The 22610-nt window shown below is 41.5% G+C and overlaps 1 protein-coding gene across 1 annotated transcript; it reads right to left on the bottom strand.

Moving 5' to 3' along the window:
• Nucleotides 1-1517: 1517 nt before the first annotated feature.
• LOC141081032 (mas-related G-protein coupled receptor member H-like) lies at nt 1518-2779 on the bottom strand. Its single transcript, XM_073566083.1, has one exon. It carries the CDS (start codon nt 2777-2779, stop codon nt 1820-1822), a length of 960 nt encoding a protein of 319 aa, XP_073422184.1. The 3' UTR covers nt 1518-1819.
• Between the last annotated feature and the right edge of the window lie 19831 nt (nt 2780-22610).

The following is a 22610-nucleotide window of genomic DNA, read 5'->3' as shown; positions in this document are numbered from 1 at the left end:
TAATTAGCTCAAAGATTGCAGACCCTCTTGTTCTCTATTTTACCTTTCAAAAGACAAAGGTGTCAGCAAGAGAAGATAAGAATTTTCTGGACCCATTACTTTTGCCTGAGAGAGATTCCCAACAAATATCTGGATCACTATTTCGCACTTTTTTGAGAAAAGAGACATCTGATGTAAAACTAATTCATCCATATCTTCAGTCTGTCCAAGTGGCTTATAGTAAACACCTACAATAGTGTGCTTTCTGTTCCTCTCTCCTTGTATTCTTACCCTAACAGTTTCTACAGAGCTACCAGTCTATGAAGCTTGGATCTCTGTGGAGATATATGTTTTCCTAACATATGATGCAACACCTCCTTTTGTTAATCCTGTGTCTAATAAATAAGTTGTAACCTTTATTGTTTGTATTCCAATCATGTGTATCATCCCACCAAGTTTCAGTGATGCCTATGACATATTATCCCTCTTCCTGTGTTAGCAGCTCCAATTCTCCTTGTTTGTTTCCCATGCTCCATGCATTTGTATAGACACATTTTAGTTTGTAGTCGGTTTCTCTTTCTCCTCTATTTTCATTCAGAATTTGTTGTTTTTGTTCTTTATTTCAACTTCTAATAGCAGGGTTCTCAAAAGAATTCATATTATTTCCTTCCCATATATTTCCTATCCCATATTGCTCTAGTTTAAAGCTCTCCTGATGAGTGTAGCAAGGCATTTACCAACTTTGTATAAAATGTAAAAAATGGAGAAACTATTTTTTCTAAGCATCTGAGAAAATCAGATCACACTGTGATCACACTCTGATCACACTTTGATCAGAGTCTGATCAATGAGAGAAATTTTGATCATGTAACCCTCCACAAAGCTCTGAGCAATATAATGCAGTTAGATGCTTTGAAAACATGCAGAATTACTAAATGTAATTCTTTTTACATGATAAAGGTGCAAATAGCATTTAAGAAAATTAAAGCCAAAGGTTTAAATGAATTAAATCATTGGTCTGCATTAATAAAAAGCACTAGGGTTAATTCTTCAAACCTTGTACACAAGAAAGGTAGCGTAACAGCTTTTAAAAGTGGCAACAATTTTTATACAATGGTGAGTTGAGACTTTTGGCATTTTCACGCCTGTTTGAATCAGCTCGGCTGAAATGGGTGGAGCTGGAAAAAAGCCAGGACGGAACAGGGCATGGTCACAACTGCCAAATACCATCAAATTCATCAAAAGCCCCAGCGTTGTATATGCCAGAATTGCTACAGGAACTGGAGTAGCATTTGTGGCACAGTGCACAGAGTCGCACGACACTCAGAAGAGACGTCAAGTTCATTAAGTGACAAGACTAAAGTATCGCAAGCATGCACTATATCAGTCTTGATTAATCGAACCCAATGTTTTCCTAAATGCTGGTTATCATTGAAAATGGGTATGTACCCACAACATCTTTTTCTGGCGGATTCGCCTAAACAAGCACTACTAAACCGGTGCAAAAAATTAATATTATTCACATAAATGCAAAAAAGGACATTTCACATGTTCAATTCTTTATTACTTTTTTTAGTCGCTTAAGGATTTAGAAACAATGAAGCAATTAGAAGAAGCAGCATACTTGTTTTTCTTATAACTAGCCTAAAGTTACCCATAAATCATAGTTTAAACTCCAAAAACAAGATGGCACTGCAAAAATGATGGCAAAACCACCGGTGATGCTACTTCAGGAAAATGACCGCCAGTTTTTTTCTGAAGCTACTGAAAATCTCAGTAACCCCACCGTCGGAATAAAGCCGTCATGTGCACATACCCTTAGGTATAATGGGCTGATGTTTTATTTTGTTGTGACTTCTTTAAATAACTTCTCTAACACATGTTTAATTGAACCAGACTCAATTTTCTGTTTTGTAAACCTGCCCACCGCCATATAAATATATGGGTTAGCGCTACAATTAAAAGCGGAACACAGAGATGTAGCAAAAAAAAAAGCAACTAGGAATTCTCCTGTCTGTAACACATTGAAGTATAAGAGAAGTCCCAGTATCCTCGCAGGTACCACCGAAATTAGGAAAATTGTTACACTAATGACAATGACAATGTAAAGTTTTGTATATTGCCAGCGTGTCGAGGCTGTATAAATAGTAACCACAAGAGTGATACTGGAAAGTACCATTAGAGGAACAATCATGAGATATAAAGCTGAAGTAAAGAAATACACATGTGTACAGTTTTCTGAGCCAGGGTCCTGATACTGTGCTCCATTAGAACAAATGATATTTTCTAGTCCTGTCACTAATAGTGACAGTAACCAAAACACAATGCACATGTAAACTGATAAATTTTGGGGTCTTTGACATTGGTACCAGAATGGATATAATGTAGCAATGCATCTCTCCAGTGCAATGACCATGAGGATATATATACTGGTATTAAAACCAAAATTATAAAACAAACCAATGATGAAAGCTACATAGTACTCCTCAAAAACGGATGTCGTCCAGCCATTTAAGTAGCAAAAGGTGTACATCATCCATACCCATAATCCAATTAAAAAGATAAAATCAGCTACTGCAAGATTGAGGATGTAGACGGTAAATGGGGTCCTCTTAATCTTTAAACAAAGGATCCAAATCACAACCCCATTTCCCAAAAGTCCAAAAATGCACAAAACTAGACAGAATATAGTCAAAGGCAATAGATAAGGGATTTGGTTGATTGAAGTCTGACTGTCTTCTGTTCCATTCAGGTCACCTATTGACCCATTGCTGCTGATATCACTGAGTGATTCATTCATCATGATTTCTGTAAAGATATTGAAGTTACATATTAATCATTTTGTAATGTACAGTCATATATTTTCCATAATTAGATCATTTCTTATATAAAGCGGTTTCTAGTTCAGGTGTAGGCTATGTCCACATAGCGTTTTCGCATACGGTTAGTGACCCCATCGGGACTTTCTTCTGAATCCCTGTAAAGTGTACTTGGATGTTCGCACTGATGGGTCTATTGACTATAGCGATGCAAAAAAAGTCACAGTGTGCTCTGTTGGACATAATTTTTGACAATATAAGCCTATTTGATGGAGTCTCCAAAATGTGGTCAACTGCATCTCTGAGCCTGCCTCAAATAGGCAGATATTTCAGAAAATAATATCTAGTAGAGCACACTGTGACTCTGTCTGCATTATTAAAGTCGATGGCCCCATTAATGCATAAGCCCAAATCCCATTTTTCAGGGTTTCAGACATAAACCCCAATGGAGCCACTGACAATAGGCCAATACGCCATGTAAAAATGTGAATACAGCCTGTAGCTTTAGAAGTAACCCTAATGCATACATACTGTACATAACCCCAATATATTTAAGCAGCAGATTCATAATCCAATAGAGTTTAGATGCATATTATATAGTACATTATAGGAAATTTACAGATTTAAATCATTATTACATTCTATTTCATGTATTTCTGGTTAAGGGTGCATACATTATCTAACCTGATCTTTTTTCTCTTTTGGGTGGTTGCAAAGGTTGGCACATTATCACTTTAAAATAAACTATCACGAAACTCCTCACTGAAATCTAGATCAATCCAATCTAACCAGTGCACTAAACACATGTTACAAGTAAAACAAGGCTAAAATTTATAGTTTACTAGTTTTTAAAATGTTGCACCATTAGAATATCTGCAAACATTCACATTTTCTGGCAGTTGATCCAAACCGTTAAGGAAAAGTATAACATTGCACACTGTAATATTTGTCCATAATATCTACATATATAATCGCCAGTTGGGACTTCCGGCCGCTGTCCCCAAATCCCATAAGGCACTGTGGCAGTGTCACTTGCGCAGGTGCAGTTCGTGGCCGCAAGGCCACGAACTGCGCCTGTGCAAGTGGCATACACGTCTCCGCTATTCCCACGCAGGCGCAGTAACAGCCACGTCGTTACTACACATGCGCTGGAATAGTGATGGCACCGTTATTCCCGCGCATGCGCACCGCACTCCTGATGCGATAGCATAGGGCCTATTTCTAGTAATATACATAATTGATTTTCTTGGTTATACTGATGGGATATAGTTTACAATATTCTGTCTAAAGTTATATTTTAGCCTCGTTTTTTCCTGCTATATGTGTAAAGTAACAATAAACCTACTTTATCAACATATCCAGTACCCAATGATCTAACAAGAGCTGTTTTGAACAGCTGACATATGCCGCTAACAGCCACGGGTGGAATCGCTATCCAAAACTCAAACTCTGTCAAACTCAAACTCTGTCAAACTCTGACAGCGGCATTTAACTCACGCTTGAGGCAACTATGTCGGAAATCCCGCCCATCGGTGACCCCGTCACATGATCATGGGTCACCGATTGGCCGACATGACAACCAGAGGTCTCCAGCAGACCTCTATGGTTGTCACTGACAGATTGCTATGAGCGCGGCCAGGTGGTGGTCATAGCAAGTGAGAAATTCTGCTACATATAGGCAATCCGATCTTCGCCTGTATGTAGCAGAGACGATTGGGTTATAGCAGCTTCTAGTCTCCCATAACTATTGAAGCATGTCAAAAGTAAAAAAAATATGTTTTTAAAAATATTAAATATATATAAAAGTTCAAATAACCCCCCTTTCGCCCCATTCAAAATAAAGCAATAAAACAAATCAAACATACACATCTTTGGTATCGCTGCATTCAGAATCGTCTGATCTATCAATATAAAAAAAATTACTTGATATCTAAATGGCGTAACAAGAAAAAAAGTAAAAATGCCAGAATTGTTTTTTTGCTCACCGCAGCATTGCATTAAAATGCAATAACGGGCAATCAAAAGATCATTTCTTCACCAACATGGAATCATTAAAAACGTCAGCTCGGCACGCAAAAAACAAGCTCTCACCCAACCCGAGATCACAAAAAATGGAGACTCTACAGGTCGCGGAAAATGGCACAATTTTTTTTTTAACTTTGGTATTTTTTTTCACCACTAAAATAAAAAAGAACCTACACGTGATTGGTGTCTACGAACTCGTAATGACCTGGATAATCACAATGACAGGCCAGTTTTAGCATTTAGTGGATATGGTATAAAAAAACGTGGGATTGCATTTTTTATTGCAATTTCACCGCACTTGGATTTTTTTTCCTATTTTCGAGTACACGACAAGGTAAAACCAATGGTGACGTTCAACTCGTCCTGCAAAAAACAAGCCCTCACATGGCCATTTTGACCAAAAATAAAAAAGTTATGGCTCTGGGAAGAAGGAGAGCAAAAAATGAAAATGCAAAACCAAAAATACCTCTGGTCGTTAAGGGGTTAATACTGTACAGGGTTATATATTGAGAGTCAGACACTGTGTAGCAAGTTTTATTTATTAAGTAGGCTTACTTATACAGCACTAAAAAACATGAAGAGATCCTGCAAATAAGTAAAATATAATATTTGACGCCCCCCGGAAGAAGCTATTGCGAAACGCGCATTGGGGTGGAGTAGGTCGCGCCACCTACAGTCACCAGTGTCCTTACAACACAGGTACAGTTAACCATGGATTTACTTGGCCCACTCACCTTGGCGATATTGCAGTAAGGTTTCAGATTCTGACAATCACAGACAGCTCGACACTGAGGTCATTTGTATATATTTGTTGGATCGCTTTTACTAGGGATGAGCGAGTAGTGAAGTATTTGGACTCACTGTACTCGTTACAAGTACCTCCTAATACTCAGGTACTCGTAACGAGTCCAATGTAAGTCTATGGGAAATACGATTAATGGGCTGTGTGTGTGTGCTGGGTTGGGCAGGGACTGTGCGAAGACTGTACCGGGCTGTGCGGGACTGTGCTGGCCTGTGTGAAGACTGTGACGAGCTGTGCGGGACTGTGCTGGCCTGTGCGAAGAACGTGCCAGGCTGTGCAGGACTGTGCTGGCCTGTGCGATGACTGTGCTGGGCTGTACAGTACTGTGCTGGCCTGTGTGAAGACTGTGCCGGGCTGTGCAGGACTGTGCGAAGACTGTGCCGGGCTGTGTGGGACTGTGCTGGGCTTTGCAGGTACTGTGCGGGGACTATGCTAGGCTGTGTGGGACTATGCTGGGCTGTGTGGGACTGGGCTGGGCTGTGCAGGTACTGTGCGGAACTGTGCTGGGCTTTGCAGGTACTGTGTGGGACTGTGCTGGGCTTTGCAGGTACTGTGCGGGACTGTGCTGGGCTGTGCAGGTACTGTGCGGGAGTGTGCCAGGCTGTGCAGGACTGTGCTGGGCTGTGTAGGTACTGTGCGGGACTGTGCTGGGCTGTGTGGGGACTGTGCCAGCTGTGCCGAATATTGCGAGGCGAGTAGTGAAATACTCGCCAGGATTCGAGTACCGCATTACTCGCCGAGTACCGAACCCTAACGAGTATACTCGCTCATCCCTAGCTTTTACCTTTTATACCTTTTTGGATATATAGTTTATCATTGGAAGTGGAGTATTCCTTTTAGTATAAACAGTATATTTCTAAGTGCTGTACCTTATGATTTATTTTTACATGGACAATTGCATTTTTTGTATGACTCCATTGTGCACTGGCGTTTGAGTGCCCCCTACTGGGCATTTATGTTATTTTAATTCTTTTTAATGTATATTAATAAAATATTATATTTTACTTTTTTGCTGGATCTCTTCATGTTTTTCGGTTTATCTTATGATATAAATCCGAGAATCCAATGTTATGATAATTGTTAGGAAGTGCCATATATATATATCTTTTGGACTAATTTTGGTAAATTTACTTATACAGCACCAGCATACTCTATAGCGCTTTAAAGAAATCTCACTACTGTCCCCATTCGGGCTCACAATATGAGTTGCATGTCTTTGGCACGTGGAAGGAAACTGAAGTACTTGGAGGAAAACCATGAAAATACAGGGAGAACATACAAACTCCTTGCAGCTGTCACCCTTGGTTGGATTTTAATCCAATTCCCAGAGCTGCAAAGCAATAGTGCTAACCACTGAGACACTGTGCTGGTCCAAGCTCAAAATTTAGTCCTTGTATGTTTTCTCCACGATCCCTCCTAACCACCCAAAGCAGAAGGGATACCAGTGTCATGATTCCACTCTATTTTCTAAAATCAGCCTGAAATTGACCATTCAGTGCCCCCATTGACGCTGTATTGGTTATGTCTCTGTTACTCTTCCCATCAATGGCCAAATATAATCAATGTATGAGGCAGAACACAGCAGCCATGTACCTTGTATAGTGTCTGCTGCCGCATACTGTAATTTATCTCCCATTTAATTGAATGAAAGATAAAGTGCAGTACTCGGGAGTGGCTACTAAACAATGTAGAAGGCTTCTGTAGTCCATCCCGTACACAGCTTAGTTATAAGTAGGTCATCAATAGTTAGAGACTGGACTACTGTTTTAACAAGTTCAACTTTAAGGCCTGCTTCACACTTCAGATTTTGTCCATCAGTCAAGATCCGCCGTTTTGTTTGGCGGATCCGTTTTTTTTCCCATTGAGTTGCATTACCGGCGGATCTTGACGGACGGCCATCCGTTGGATCCGTTTTTTTGCGGATCCGCCAAAATTTTGCCGTCCGCCGACATGCCCGAACGGAGCATGTAACGTTTTTTTCGGGCGGCAGGATCCGCACTTCACACTGCGCATGCCCGAAAGACTTCACTCAGCCTGAAATTTAACCCTAAAGTCTGTTCTGGCGCATGGAAAAAAAAAAAATCTCTCTCTCTCTCTCCCCTTCCTACCCGGGTTGCGGTTCCTTTAAAATTCTTCATTCATCGGATCTGTCAAAAAAACGGTCCGGTGGCATCCGTTCACATCAGTTAGCAAAGGATCCGCTTTCCGCCATTTTGGCGGATTTTAACTGACACAAAAAACTAAAGTGTGAAACAGGCCTAAAGAGTCCCCTATTTGTCTGCCCTTGTTTAAATGCAATATCATATATAGCAACTCAAGGCCCCCATACACATTAGACTAACAGTCAAATCTGCCAACATGGATGGGCTTGGCTGACATTCTGTGTCCGGGGGACTGCCGATCCTTTTGTTGTTCCAGATATATTCCGTCACCAGAGATATCTTGCTGTGTCTCATATACAACATGGAAGGCTTGACAGAGTGAGGGCTCCTGTGTATGGAGAGTTGGGTTAGGTAGCTGCTGGCTGAACAATCAGCAGCCTAACGTGTATGGAGGCTTTAGAACAATACCGGACATGAGCTGTTTTCAAGAGAATTGAAAGCAACAGTCAAAACAGAAATCATATAAAGCTTATGTTGTCTTGTTCATGTGAATAAATTCATACCCTGAACACAAAATCCACTGGTTATCTCTACATTTGTTTATTAACCAGTGGAAAAATAAGATTACCAATGTCAATAACAAGAGGGAACAGAGACAAAATAATTACAGGAAGTGGCTGAGTCAACCAAATGCAACGTCTACGGAGAAAGCAAACATCAACTATGATCATTTCACTGATTTCTCTAATGAACCGCAGCTTTCAACACCTGACAAATGTCAAATTTTTTCATTGCTACATTTTAAATTTCAGTGCATTTGTATTTAATGGGATACGTGATGGGTAAGAATGTCTTGTAAAATGTTCATAATCAGTTAGAAAATTTTAAAGGGTGGTCCAAATCTATTATTGATTTTCATCCTATGTCTCTGTACTTATTTTAATAATATAATATTTTTTCCAATGTAGTCTAATTAAAAAGTCCATACCCTCCTCTCTCTGATCTAACTGCTTTATTTGATGATGCTACATTTGGGAATCCCCAGTGCATGCTTGAATACTCAGATGGGGCATCATCATGGTTCAGAGGCTGCGGTCATTGATGGAGCCTCTGTTCCGACCCTGAAATGAAGCATCACAGTGAAATCTGTTTCAGTGGCTGGGCTTGTCCCTGCTCTACTGAGCATGCATCAGTTGTCAGTTCTGATATATGCTCAGTATGAGCTCCCTTCTTATTGTGCAGTAATCTTCTCAGGTACAGTGCTTAGTTACAGTGCACTCTCTCTCCAGCTCTAATTAGAAGTGATGATCCTGCAATAGAGTGCACTGTCATTGTGCATTTTAAGGAAAGAATATGGTGAGAGAATCCAGCCCCTCCCCAAAATAGATGTCACTTTAAGAGGCAGGACTGGTCTCTTTGCACCACATTCTATAATTACAATGTGCGCTGACAGTGCACTCTGTTGCCAATCCATCACTTCTCATTAGAGACTGAAAGGGAAAACACTGTAACTGTGCACTGAGAAGAATATTGCGTAGTAAGATGGGAGCTCATACAGAACATACCTCTTTGTTAATTTGAAGGGTTTTCAAGGGATAAGAGTTATGGGTGTAGCCAATAACAAACACATGCTAAAATGATCCCCCTCAAATACTGCGCTACTGAATTTACTTAACAGGAACTTAATTTGTCTGTCTATTTGATACACAGTTCATCTTCCAACCCCACTATTGGTGGCTTTGACACGTCTCTATATCTAAGTACAGGCAGTCAAATGATGGTCATCATGTTTAGTAGAGTGTAGAAATAAGATTATTACCATACCCAAAATGATATACAAATCATTGGCTTGCGCCAAAATATGCTCATCTCTTATGTTTCCTTGTGACCCTTTCTGGCACAGAGCTTTAGAATGGAATAGGCAACAGGCACTTGAGAGTAATGTTGCCATCTGTGAGTGCACAATTCACTCACATAATCTATGCTGACTTCTGTCTAAAGGCACCCATACACATAGATTTACTTTAGCCGAACCTGCCAATATCAGCAGGTTCGGCCAACAGTCTAATATGAATGGGGTCCTCTGACAGGTGATTATCAGGGGAGATAAGGATCCAGAATGTCTGATTTCGGATTTCCAATTATTTTGTTCTGTAACAGATAAGCTGCCATCAGGTATGTCTGGCAGTGGGTCTCTCATAGAGCACACAAGAGCACTCAGCAGAGCGAGACATCTGGTGTATGGGAGAGTGAGGTATGATTGCCGCCAGCCAAACAATTGCCGTACCATCGCTTGGCCAACAGCTGTCTAAAGTGTGAGAAGGACTTTTGAGTAGGTTCACAGCTGCATTAGGAATTCCATTTTTCTGTGGACTGCAACAACAAAAAAAAGTGAATTCATGCAGGGGGTTAATCTGTCATTTGACAGAAGCAAATGTAACAGCCCAAATTGACTGTATTGTGTCCATCATTTTACCAAATGGAGGTTCAGCTCAGATGTGAAAAAGCCTTAGGTTTCTGCTCTCCCTATATTGTCGCTGGAGGAAAGCTGGATGGAGAAATAGTAGATGTGACTGACAGCTAATAGATTATCCCTTATTTTATAGAAACCAATCATCAGTCATGTAATAGCCTATTTAGACCGGTTTACCACACTTTATTGTGCACAGAATGAGTGTTAATACAGTCATTCCGTGCACATAGATTGTCATTGTTCTCAGCAGACTACGTTTAAAGACCAAGAATTTTTAAGCATTTTGCTCATTTATCGGGTGATTGGCAGCCTGTTTACTCTGACGATCATCAGGAAACAAGAGTTTCTAGGAATGCTTGTTCCCAAAAATGGTCTTCCAAAGCTAATCAATATTCATTCCCCTTCGCTTTTTTTAATGTCTGGGAAAAGGAAGTAAAATATATTCTCAATTTGGTTGTCAAGTTTTATCTTTTATCTAATGCCCTCATTTGTGATGTATTTAGAAAGCTAATGAGCTAATAATATTTACACTGCTCAATCTACGTCAACACATTGTGTTCATCCTACAGTGTGAATAGATCTTTAATAAAATATTTATTACATTAAAGCATGGCTATTATTCCTTATTTGTACAATGACAGCAAGCATTGTAGTTAAGGTCGAATGTTGAATGCAGACGATAATAACAAAGGTCATTTGCTCTCCATGAAATATGCATGATGGGATTTGTTGTACTTTTACATGTACTCTCACTACACATCCGTACTTGTGTGGCATACAGAATAATGAAAAATAAATGGAGATGATTTATAGGAGGATTAAGCTGATATGAATTATTTACATTTAGATTCAGGGCAAGCATAATGCATATTGAGGCAAGCTTAATCAGCCTCCAGAGTGCTACCAATGAGCAATTGCCAAAAATGTGGGTACTTCTATGCCCCCTATCGATCTCAATATATTGATTCTTTTCTGCATTTAAAAAATAAATCTAAAAACAGCGTACATTGACTTTATACTATAGTGGATTTTAAACCATTCATAATATTCGGCTCCCAGTATCTGTTCTGTTTATACTGTACAGATAGCTTGTCAAGCACGTGTATGAATAAATAAAAGCCTGCGCCCAAACAGGAGCATTATCCTAACAAATTGCCTCATTGTTCTATGACATGGAAGGTTTAATAGAAATTCTATTGACATTGTACAAGAACATCATCTACTGTACAAAATAGATAACCAGTCAGTAGCAAACAATCAATTTACTCAGAATTGCTTTTTTGTGCTGTAGCAAATTGTGTTTTGGTGGACTGTCCCTGTAATTACTTCATTTATTTTGTTCCTTACAAAATCTACCAACATTGCTTGTATACAGTACAACAAGTGCAAGGGCTGTATCGTAAAATATTTAGAAACTTTGCCAGAAATGTGTTGCCATTTAGTCTTTGAGTCTACAGCTACAGTTATGTATATATAGAGTTGTGTGTGTATATATCTATATATATACTTATATATGGTGGCATGTAAAAGTTTGGGCACCCCTGGACACTGTTACTGTGAACAGTTAAGCAAGATGAAGTTGAGATGATCTCTAAAAGGGCTAAAGCTAAAGGTGACACATTTCCTTTGTTCCTTTGTATTTTAGCCAAAACAACATTTTTATATTTTAAAAATTACAAAAAGGAAAAAAGCCAGCCTATTTGCAAGCACACCCTATTGCAAGTATATCAGCTTATTTATTTTACTCATTTAAATAGCGTCATTAATTCCACAGCGCTTTACAGACATTGTTGGCACTGTCACTGATGGGGCTCACAATCTAGATTCCCCATCAGTATATCTTTGGAATATGGGAGGAGACCGGAGTACCCGGAGGAAACCCACGCAAACACGGGGAGAACTTACAAATTCCTTGCAATTGTTGTCCTTGGTGGGATTTGAACCCAGGACCCCAGTACTGTGAGGCTGCAGTGCTAACCACTGAGCCACCGTGCTTATAAATGCTTTTTGTGCCCAGCCAAGATTCTTTCAATTCTTGTTTGAAGCATTTTCATTCATTCTTCCTTAGAAAATTCTTCCAGTTCAGTGAGATTCCTGGGTCGCCTTGCATGTACTGCTATTTTGAGTTCTAGCCACAGATTTTCAATGATGTTCAGATCAGGAGACTATGAGGGCCATTGTAAAACCTTCAGCTTGCATCTTTTGAGGTAGTCTGTTGTGGATTTTGACTTGTGTTTAGGATCATTATCTCTTTGTAGAAGCCATCTTCTTTTCAACGTCAGCTTTTTTTCACAGATGGTTTTGTGTTTGCATCAAAAGTTTGTTGATATTTAATTGAATCCATTCTTCCCGTGATATTTTCCCTGTGCCATTGGCTATAACACAACCCCAAAGCATGATTGACTAACCCCCATTTTTAATGGTTGGCATAATCTTCTTTTCCTGAAATTTTGTGCCTTTTTTTCTTGACAGATACCTTTGAACATTGTGGCCAAAGAGTTCTATTTTAACATCTTCGGTCCACAGGATGTCTGTCACGATCTGGTTCAGGTTGGAGCCAGTGTTATTGCAACCACTAGAGGGAGCAAGGCATGAAGCGTAGTCAGGTGAAGCCGAAAGTCAGTACACTGGATAAGCAATGCTTTAGCAATGGAGCAGGCAGATAACGAAGTCAGAGGGAAAGCCTGAAGTCGGTACACGGGATCAGCGATACTTAGCAGATGAAGCAGGCGGATAAAGAAGTCAGAGGAAAAGCCAGAAGTCGGTACACGGGATCAGCGATACTTAGCAGATGGAGCAGGCGGATAACGAAGTCAGAGGAAAAGCCAGAAGTCGGTACACGGGATCAGCGATACTTAGCAGATGGAGCAGCAGCTGCAGCAGCAGGAGAAGGAGCTTGACTACAGGCTGGAAGCACAATAATCACGCAATGAGGAAGAGTACTGGCTGAGGTTATATAGGGTGGGCAATTAGCAATCAATGGGCCAATTAAGAGAGCACAGGGTGGAGCTGATCAAGAACAAGAATCACTGGTATCTGGTTTCGCATGGGATCTTCCAAGCAGCCGCATACCTCAGATGGCTGAGCTGCTGGCCAGCAGACAAGAGGTTCCAGGTTTGATTCCTGACAGTACTCCCCTCCTTCCAGGATGGCCTCTGGACATCTCAGGGGCTGGTTTATCTGGATACCTCTGATGGAAGATTCTTGTTAGCCTAGAAGCATGAACATTTTGATCCGGTTCCCATGAGTTTTCTTCTGGTCTGTAACCCTTCCATTGCACAAGATACTGCAGGTTACCTCGGATTCTCCTAGAGTCCAGAATCTTCTCGACAATAAATTCTTCCTCGCCATGGACCCTTTCAGGTGGAGGAGGAGGCTGAGTTCTTCCTGGAAATGGATTTTCACAGAATGGTTTGAGCATAGATACATGAAACACTGGGTGAATCTTAAGACTGCTGGGAAGTTCCAACCGGAAAGCAACTTGGTTAATTTGTGCAGCAATTTGGAAGGGTCCTATGAATTTTTGTCCCAATTTAGAAGATGGCACGTGTGTTTTTAGGTTTTTAGTGGACAACCAAACCTTGTCACCCACGTGCAGATTAGGAGGTTCTCTACGGTGTTTATTTGCTGCTTTTTTATAGTCTTCTTGGGCCTTTTGCAATATCTCAATTAATTTCTCCTGGGATTCCTTTAATCTGTTGAGTCGGTCAGCAACAGCAGGGGTAGAAGTTTCAAAAGGAAGATTATGAATACATACTGGATGCAAGCCATAGCTAGCATAAAAAGGACTCTGGGCCGTAGAGCTGTGTTTAGCGTTGTTATAGGCAAATTCCGCTGTTGGTAAATAGTCCACCCAATCATCTTGAAGATATGAAATGAAGCAGCGGAGGTATTGCTCGAGAGTCTGGTTTGTCCTCTCCGTCTGGCCATTTGATTGCGGATGGAAAGACGTAGAAAGATTCACAGTGACTCCCAGGGCTGTACAGAAGCTTTTCCAGAATTTCGATGTGAACTGCACCCCTCTGTCGGAGACTACATTATCAGGAGTCCCATGCAGCTTAAAAACCTCTTTGATCATTAACTCAGCAGTTTGTTCCGCAGTAGGAATTCTTTTAGTTGGGATGAAATGGGCCATCTTTGTGAGTCGATCTACCACAACGAGAATCACAGTCATTTTTTTAGATGGAGGTAGATCCACGATGAAATCCATTGAGATCGATCCCCAAGGTCTGGATGGAACTGGAAGAGGTTGTAGAAGTCCTAAAGGAGAGGAAAGTGGTGTCTTGTTACGTGCACATGTTACACAGGAGGACACATATTTTTTCACATCCCTTCTACAATTAGGCCACCAAAAGGAACGAAGTAGTAGTTCTTGGGTTTTCATGACTCCGGGGTGTCCTGCAAGTTTAGAATCATGGACTGATTTGAGGACTTCGAGTCTCACCGATTCTGGGATATAAACCCTGTGGTTCAGCATCCAAAAACCCTTCTTGAAAAAAAGATTGACATCTTTAGGAGGATGGTTAAGAAAAGGGTCGTTGTGGTAGCCATTTTTAATCTGAGCAAAAAAAACTTTAGAGTCCAATATTCCCAAAAAATTTTTGGGGCCCAGAATAGTACTGTCAGTATTAGAACTCTCCTGAGGTTCAGAACAAATCCTGGACAGGGCGTCAGCTTTGCCATTTCTCGAACCAGGCCGATAGGAAATTACAAAATTAAATCTTGAGAAAAACAAGGCCCACCGTGCCTGTCTTGCAGACAGTCTTCTTGCTGTGCGTAAAAACTCTAGATTTTTGTGGTCAGTGAGGACGGTCACCGGATGATTGGCACCTTCTAGGAGATGTCTCCACTCGGAGAAGGCGACTTTTATGGCTAAAAGTTCTTTATTCCCAATGTCATAGTTCTTTTCTGCCAGTGACATGGTATGAGAAAGAAATGCGCATGGATGAAGCTGCATCTTATCTCCAACTCGCTGAGACAGAATGGCTCCCACTGCAGAATCCGAGGCATCCACTTCAACAACAAATGGCAGTTCCGGATTTGGATGGACTAGTAGTGGTGCGGGAGTAAAAAGATTTTTTAATTTGTCAAAAGCCTCCTGTGCCTCTGTAGACCAAAAAAAATCTTGGGTTTTCTTGGTTAGCAAGGTGATTGGCAGAATAATTTTTGAAAAGTTTTTAATGAATCTTCTGTAGAAGTTGGCGAAGCCAATGAAGCGCTGGACGTCTTTCAAATTCTTTGGGGGTGGCCAATCCACCACTGCATTGATCTTACCAGGATCCATGCTCAGACCTTCTGGGGAGATGACATATCCTAAAAATTGGATCGTGGGTTGTTCGAATTCACATTTCTCAAGTTTTATGTAGAGATGATTCTCCTGTAGACGTTCCAAGACTAACTGGACTTGCCTGCGATGCTCCTCCAAGGTATCTGAAAATATAAGAATGTCATCGAGATAAACAACAACAAATTGATCCAAAAATCTCGAAACACATCATTAATGAAGTGCTGAAAGGTGGCTGGGGCGTTGCTAAGGCCAAAAGGCATCACTAGGTACTCAAAATGTCCGTATCTTGTTCTGAAGGCGGTCTTCCACTCATCTCCAGGGCGAATCCGTATGAGGTTGTAGGCCCCTCTCAGGTCCAGTTTAGTAAAAATTTTAGCAGAGTGGAGTCTTTCTAATAACTCTGGAATTAACGGAAGTGGGTAGCGATTTTTTACGGTAATTTTAATAATTTCCCTGTAATCGATACATGGCCGCAGAGTTGAGTCTTTCTTTTCAACAAAGAATAAGGGTGCCCCAGCTGGAGATGTAGAAGGTCGGATGAAGCCTTTCTCTAAGTTTTCATCCAGATACTCTCTCAGTACCTTCAGTTCTGGTTCAGAGAGATTGTAAATTCGCCCGAATGGAATAGTTGTTCCAGGAAGCAGCTCGATGGGGCAGTCATACGGACGATGAGGAGGCAATTGATCAGCTTTTTTCTTGCTGCAGACATCAGAAAATTGTTGGTATTGTGGTGGTAGTTTACCTTCCTTCGTATGAGAAATCTCAGATACTTGGATTTGTTTAGGAACAGGTGGATCACTATGGCAATTGTTCTTACAGTATTCTGAAGGGAAGGTAATGGTCCTTGAAGCCCAGTTGATAGAGGGGTTATGAGTTGAGAACCAGGGAACTCCTAGGATAACGGGAAATTTTGGAGAGGAAATCAGATGGAAACTGACAGTTTTGTGATGATCAGGTTCCATACAAATCTCAAGTTCAATCGTCTCATGAGTAACAGGTCCAGAAGATAAGGGTGATCCGTCCACCGTTTCCATTTCGATTGGTATGGATTTAGTTCTGCTTGAAATATTATTATCCAATGTGAATTTTAAGTCCATAAAATTCCCTCCTGCTCCAGAATCTAACAAGGCCGAACATCGTACTGTTTGGTTGCCCATTATGACCTGAATGGGAATGACAAAATGAGATGATGATGCACACATCTTGTTTTTCTCCTGCGTTAGGCCGGTTTCACATTAGCGCTTTTTAAGCGCATGCACGGCCGGGGGTAGCTCCGCCCCCGAGCCGGCTCTCTGCCCGGCGTGCCCGCCCCTTGCTTGTAGCGCCGCCTACTAGCGGACAGCGGCGCCTGCGATCGGCGCACCCTATCTTTAGCATAGGGTGCGCAGATCGTGCGCAGGCCGTGCGCTAGTTGCGCTTTGACCTGCGCTGCGCACTTTTGACGGTGCGCCGTGCGCGCCAAAATCAAACTTTTCGGATTTTGGCGCGCACGGCGCACCGTCAAAAGTGCGCAGCGCAGGTCAAAGCGCAACTAGCGCACGGCCTGCGCACGATCTGCGCACCCTATGCTAAAGATAGGGTGCGCCGATCGCAGGCGCCGCTGTCCGCTAGTAGGCGGCGCTACAAGCAAGGGGCGGGCACGCCGGGCAGAGAGCCGGCTCGGGGGCGGAGCTACCCCCGGCCGTGCGTGCGCTTAAAAAGCGCTAATGTGAAACCGGCCTTACTGATGAAATCTTCCGCATACTAGGATATGGCTGTTGGGAGAGGTCTGTATCGCTTGCAGTCATGTCGCTTATGAAGGCTATAGTCCTTTTATTAGGACAATTGATGGCGAAATGACCTGAGCCCCCACAATAGAGACATAAATTTTCAGCCCAAAAGAAAAAGTGGCTGACAGCAACTCCTTGATCCAAGAGAGGCACGTTCAAAGTCCAAAGACCCAGTTGGACACGAAATCAAGCATATGCTTGATAAAGACCATGTGATGGTCGAAACGTCGCATTTTGTCATGGGACAATAAATGTTTATATGTTTTTTCACCCGGATGAGATGCTGTTCATCTTTATTATATAAATTTTCAGCCCGTCGCCTCTGCTTTTCTTGTGCTGAGAGCGGTTTTCGAATAACATCGATTTGCATCGGTTCAGACACACTTTGCGTCTTTTGTTCATGGTTAGACGAAGAGGAAGAAAAGGCAGGGTTATTTTCCAGTACTCGAAGTCTCTCCTTTCTCCGCTCGGTGAGCCTCTGGTCTATTCGAACACATAGGTGAATAAAGTCTTCCAACTGATCAGGGGTTTCGCCCCTGGCAAGCTCATCCTTTACTGACTCTGATAATCCTCGTCGAAACTGGCTTCTCTGGGCCGCTGAGTTCCATGTGGTGTCGGCCACCCAGCGACGGAATTCTGATGTATATTCAGCGACCGAGCGTCGTCCTTATGCAATTTGGTTTCTGCTGTGGCACAACGGTTTGGATCATCAAAAACTTGATTCATAGCTGTGATGAAGGAATCTAAGTTATTAAGGATGTCATAGTTCTTTTCCACATATGGTGAGGCCCATGCAAGAGCTTCATCAGTCAGGAGATTAATCAGAAAAAATACTTTCTTCCTATCGCTGGTAAATGGAGCAGGTTGCATTTGGAAGTATATCCGGCATTGGTTGAGGAATCCTCGGTACTGCTGACGATCCCCACTGAATTTTGCAGGCAGCGGCATTCGTGCGTTTGATTCTGGGCTTGAATTGCGCATGTCAAGAAGTTGCCTTTGTAGTTCAATTATTTCCTTTTGTTGGCCTGATACTACTGTTTGTAGTTTAGAATATTTTTCTTGGTAAGTGGTACAAAAACTTTGAAGTTCAGAAACTTGTTTTGTCAGGGTGGCTACAATGGACTCCATTTTGGCGCGTGATTATTCTGTCACGATCTGGTTCAGGTTGGAGCCAGTGTTATTGCAACCACTAGAGGGATCAAGGCATGAAGCGTAGTCAGGTGAAGCCGAAAGTCAGTACACTGGATAAGCAATGCTTTAGCAATGGAGCAGGCAGATAACGAAGTCAGAGGGAAAGCCAGAAGTTGGTACACGGGATCAGCGATACTTAGCAGATGAAGCAGGCGGATAACGAAGTCAGAGGAAAAGCCAGAAGTCAGTACACGGGATCAGCGATACTTAGCAGATGGAGCAGGCGGATAACGAAGTCAGAGGAAAAGCCAGAAGTCGGTACACGGGATCAGCGATACTTAGCAGATGGAGCAGCAGCAGCAGCAGGAGAAGGAGCTTGACTACAGGCTGGAAGCACAATAATCACGCAATGAAGAAGAGTACTGGCTGAGGTTATATAGGGTGGGCAATTAGCAATCAATGGGCCAATTAAGAGAGCACAGGGTGGAGCTGATCAAGAACAAGAATCACTGGTATCTGGTTTCGCATGGGATCTTCCAAGCAGCCACATAGCTCAGATGGCTGAGCTGCTGGCCAGCAGACAAGAGGTTCCAGGTTCGATTCCTGACAATGTGTTTCCAAAATGCATCAGGATTGTTTAGATGTTCTTTTGCATACTTCTGATTCTGAATTTTATGGTGAGGACGCAGGAGAGGATTTCTTCTGATGACTCTTCCATGACGGCCATATTTGTGCAGTTGTCTCTGAACAGCGGAAAAATGTACCACAACTCCAGAATCTGCTAAATCTTTCTAAAGGACTTTTGCAGTCAAGCAGGGGTTCTGATTTTCCTCTCCAGCAATTCTATGAGCCACTCTCACTGAAATTTTGCATGGTCTTTCAGACCTTATCTTGACCTCCGCTGTTTCTGTTAACTGCCATTTCTTAATTACATTTTTAACTGAGGAAAGGGCAACTTGAAAACACTTTGCTATCTTCTTATAGCTTTCTCCTGATTTGCTGACCTCCATCATTTTTGTTTTCAGAGTACTAAGCAGCTGCTTAGAAGAACCCATGGCTGCTGTTTTTTGGCACAAGGTTAGAGAAGGCTGGGCTTTTATAAATCTGGGAAATTTGCACCACCTGCACTTTTCTAGACGATGATAGTGAACAAGCCATAACCCTAACAGGCTAATTAAGGTTTTAAACCTTGGTCAAAGTTATTTGAGCACACAAGTCTCCAGGGGTGCCCAAACTTTTGCATAGGTCCATTTTTCTTTTGTATTTTTAAAATGTAAAAACTGACTATATATACTGTAAATATATTTCTAAAATACAAAGGAAATGTGTTATGTTTAACTTTAGCCCTTTTAGAGATCATTTCATCTTCAACTTGATTAAATGTTCACAATAACAGTCATTTTTACCAGGATTGCCCGAACATTTACATGCCATTGTATATAGTCAGTACACCCACAAATGTAAATTAATTTTATTGAGATTTTATGTTATATAGTAGCACAAAGTAACTTCTGAATTCTAAAGTAAATAATACATAGCTTTCTAAATATTTTAAAAATACAAAACTGAAAATTGTGAGGTGTATTTGTATTCAGTCCACCTGAGTAAGTACTTTGAGAAACTGGGTCTGAGCAGAAAAAGTAAATTAATGTTAGAGTTAGGACTGTCCCACAAGGGTTGCCGTGACGTGGCGGGATGGCTTCTACATTATTTTGATCAAAATTATGTTAACTAAATACCCTTATTATTACTACCTTCATGCAATTTTTGCAATATATTTTTTTACTTTTTTATTCCAGGATATTTGTTTTGTGTTTTGCTTTTGGTTTTCTCTGTGTAAAGGTCATGTGTTCATATGCAATTACATTTTGCATGCACATTAATTTACTTTTTCTGCTCAGACCCAGTTTCTCATTTGTTTCATTGTGCATTCTGTGCATATAAGGGTTTGACCGCCCTGTTTCTGAGTTGGAAAATCCATCCTGTCTGGCCTATACTATTACTGGTGGTTCATTCCCTCTGTCCTTGTTCACATTTACGTCACTTGACAAGTGGAAAGGTTTTAAATACAAGAGTTAGGACTGTCCCACAAGGGTTGCCGTGACGTGGCGGGATGGCTTCTACATTATTTTGATCAAAATTATGTTAACTAAATACCCTTATTATTACTACCTTCATGCAATTTTTGCAATATATTTTTTTACTTTTTTATTCCAGGATATTTGTTTTGTGTTTTGCTTTTGGTTTTCTCTGAGTAAGTACTTTGTAGGACCACCTTTCTCTTCAAATACTAATGCAAGTCTTTTAGGATATGTATCTACCAGCTTGGTACATCTAGAGGCTAAAATGGTTGCCTAAAATAGCCATTGCTCAGGGAGATTGGATGTAGCACATCTGTAAAAAGCAATTTTCAAGTCGTGCCATAGATGTTCAATGAGACTTAGGTCTGGACTTTGACTGGGCCATTCATACACATGAATATGATTTTATTTAAGCCATTCCATTATAAATCTGGCAGAATGCTTAGAGTTGTTGTCCTGCTGAGAAATAAACCCATGCACCAGTCTCAAGTCTTTTCTAGCCTCTAACAGGCTTTTTTCCAGGATTACCCTGTATTTAGCTCCAACTAACTTCCAATCAAGTCTGACCAGTTTCCCTGTCCCTGCTAAAGAAAAGCATCTCACAGCATGTTGTTGCCACCACCATGTTTAACGGTGGGGATGGTGTTTTCAGAGTGATGTGCAGTGTTAATTGTTTTTGCCACACATAGCTTTTAAGCATTTAGCCAAAAAAATTGTACGTTAGTCTCACCTGACCAGATCACCTTCTGCCACATGCTACTGTACCTGTGTTCACTACATGGCTTTTTGCAAACTGCAAACAGGACTTAAAAAATGGATTTCTTTCTAAGTATATGGCTTAGGCCACTTTCACACATTCAGTATTTGGTGAGTAGTTTACCTCAGTATTTGTAGGCCAAGATCAGGAGTGGAACAATCAGAGGAAAAGTCTAATAGAAACACGTGCACCACTTCAGCTTTTTTCACCCACTCCTGGTTTTAGCTTACAAATATAATATGTAAGCTAATATGTAATTACTGAACAAATATTGAACATGTGAATGTGGCCTAATAATTGCCATGTGGACAGATTCTCCCACCTGAGCTGTGGATCTCTGCAGCTCCTCCAGAGAGACCATGGGCCTTAGGGCTACCTCTCTAATTAGTGCTCTTTTTGCTTGGGATGTCAGTTTAGGTAGATGGCCATATCTTGGTAGGTTTGCAGTTATGCCATACTCCTTCCATTGTTAGATGATGGATTGAACAGTACGCCATGAGATATTCAGCGCTTGGTCTTTTTTTTTTTATAACCTAACTCTACTTTAATCTTCTACAGAACTTTATTCCTGACCTGTCTGGTGTGTTTTTTTGGTTTTCATGATTTTGTTTGATCCCAGATGTTCTCAAACAAACCTCTGCGGCCATTATGTAACAGCTGAAGTTATACTGAGGATAAATTACACACATGTGGACTCAATTTACTAATTGTGACTCACTAAGGACTTTATTTAGGGTTATCAGGCTACAAGGGGCTGAATACAAATACACGTCACAATTTTCACATTTAAATTTTTAACATACAGTATGTAGAAAACCATTATGTGGGTGTAACAAGAAAAATGTGTACAAATTCAACGGGGGAGGGTGGGCGTTGTCTTTACTGTGCTCATTGTGCAATAAAAATGACATGACACCAACATTGTCAAAGTCAGCATGATTACAGCGATACCAAACTTGCACTTTTTTATTATTACTTAGGCTAGTTTCACACTAGCGTATTTTCCATGCAGTGCACGGCGCCGCTAAGCCCTGCCCCCTGCCGGCTCCCTGCCCGCCCCATTCGGTCATCGCCACCTACTATCGCCCACGGCCGCATGCGATCAGCGCACCCTATCTTTAGCATAGTGTGCGCAGACCGTGCACTGGCCATGCGCTAGTAGGATTTTAGCGTGCGCTGCGCACTTTTGAAGGTGCGCCGAGCGCGCCAAAATGCAGCATGGTGCATTCGGCGCACACGGGCGCACCATCAAAAGTGCGCAGAGCGCACTAAAATCCTACTAGCACACGGTCTGCGCACCCTATGCTAAAGATAGGGTGCGCAGATCGCATGCAGCCGTGTGCGATAGTAGGCGGTGATGACCGGATGGGGCGGGCAGGGAGCCG

The sequence above is a fragment of the Dendrobates tinctorius genome, unplaced genomic scaffold (assembly GCF_039654945.1).
Source record: "Dendrobates tinctorius isolate UK_male_01 unplaced genomic scaffold, ASM3965494v1 ptg000004l, whole genome shotgun sequence".
In the NCBI taxonomy this organism is placed as follows: Eukaryota; Metazoa; Chordata; class Amphibia; order Anura; family Dendrobatidae; genus Dendrobates; species Dendrobates tinctorius.
The sequence above is the reverse complement of the archived record's forward strand: the minus strand, read 5'-3'. Positions and strand labels throughout refer to the sequence as shown.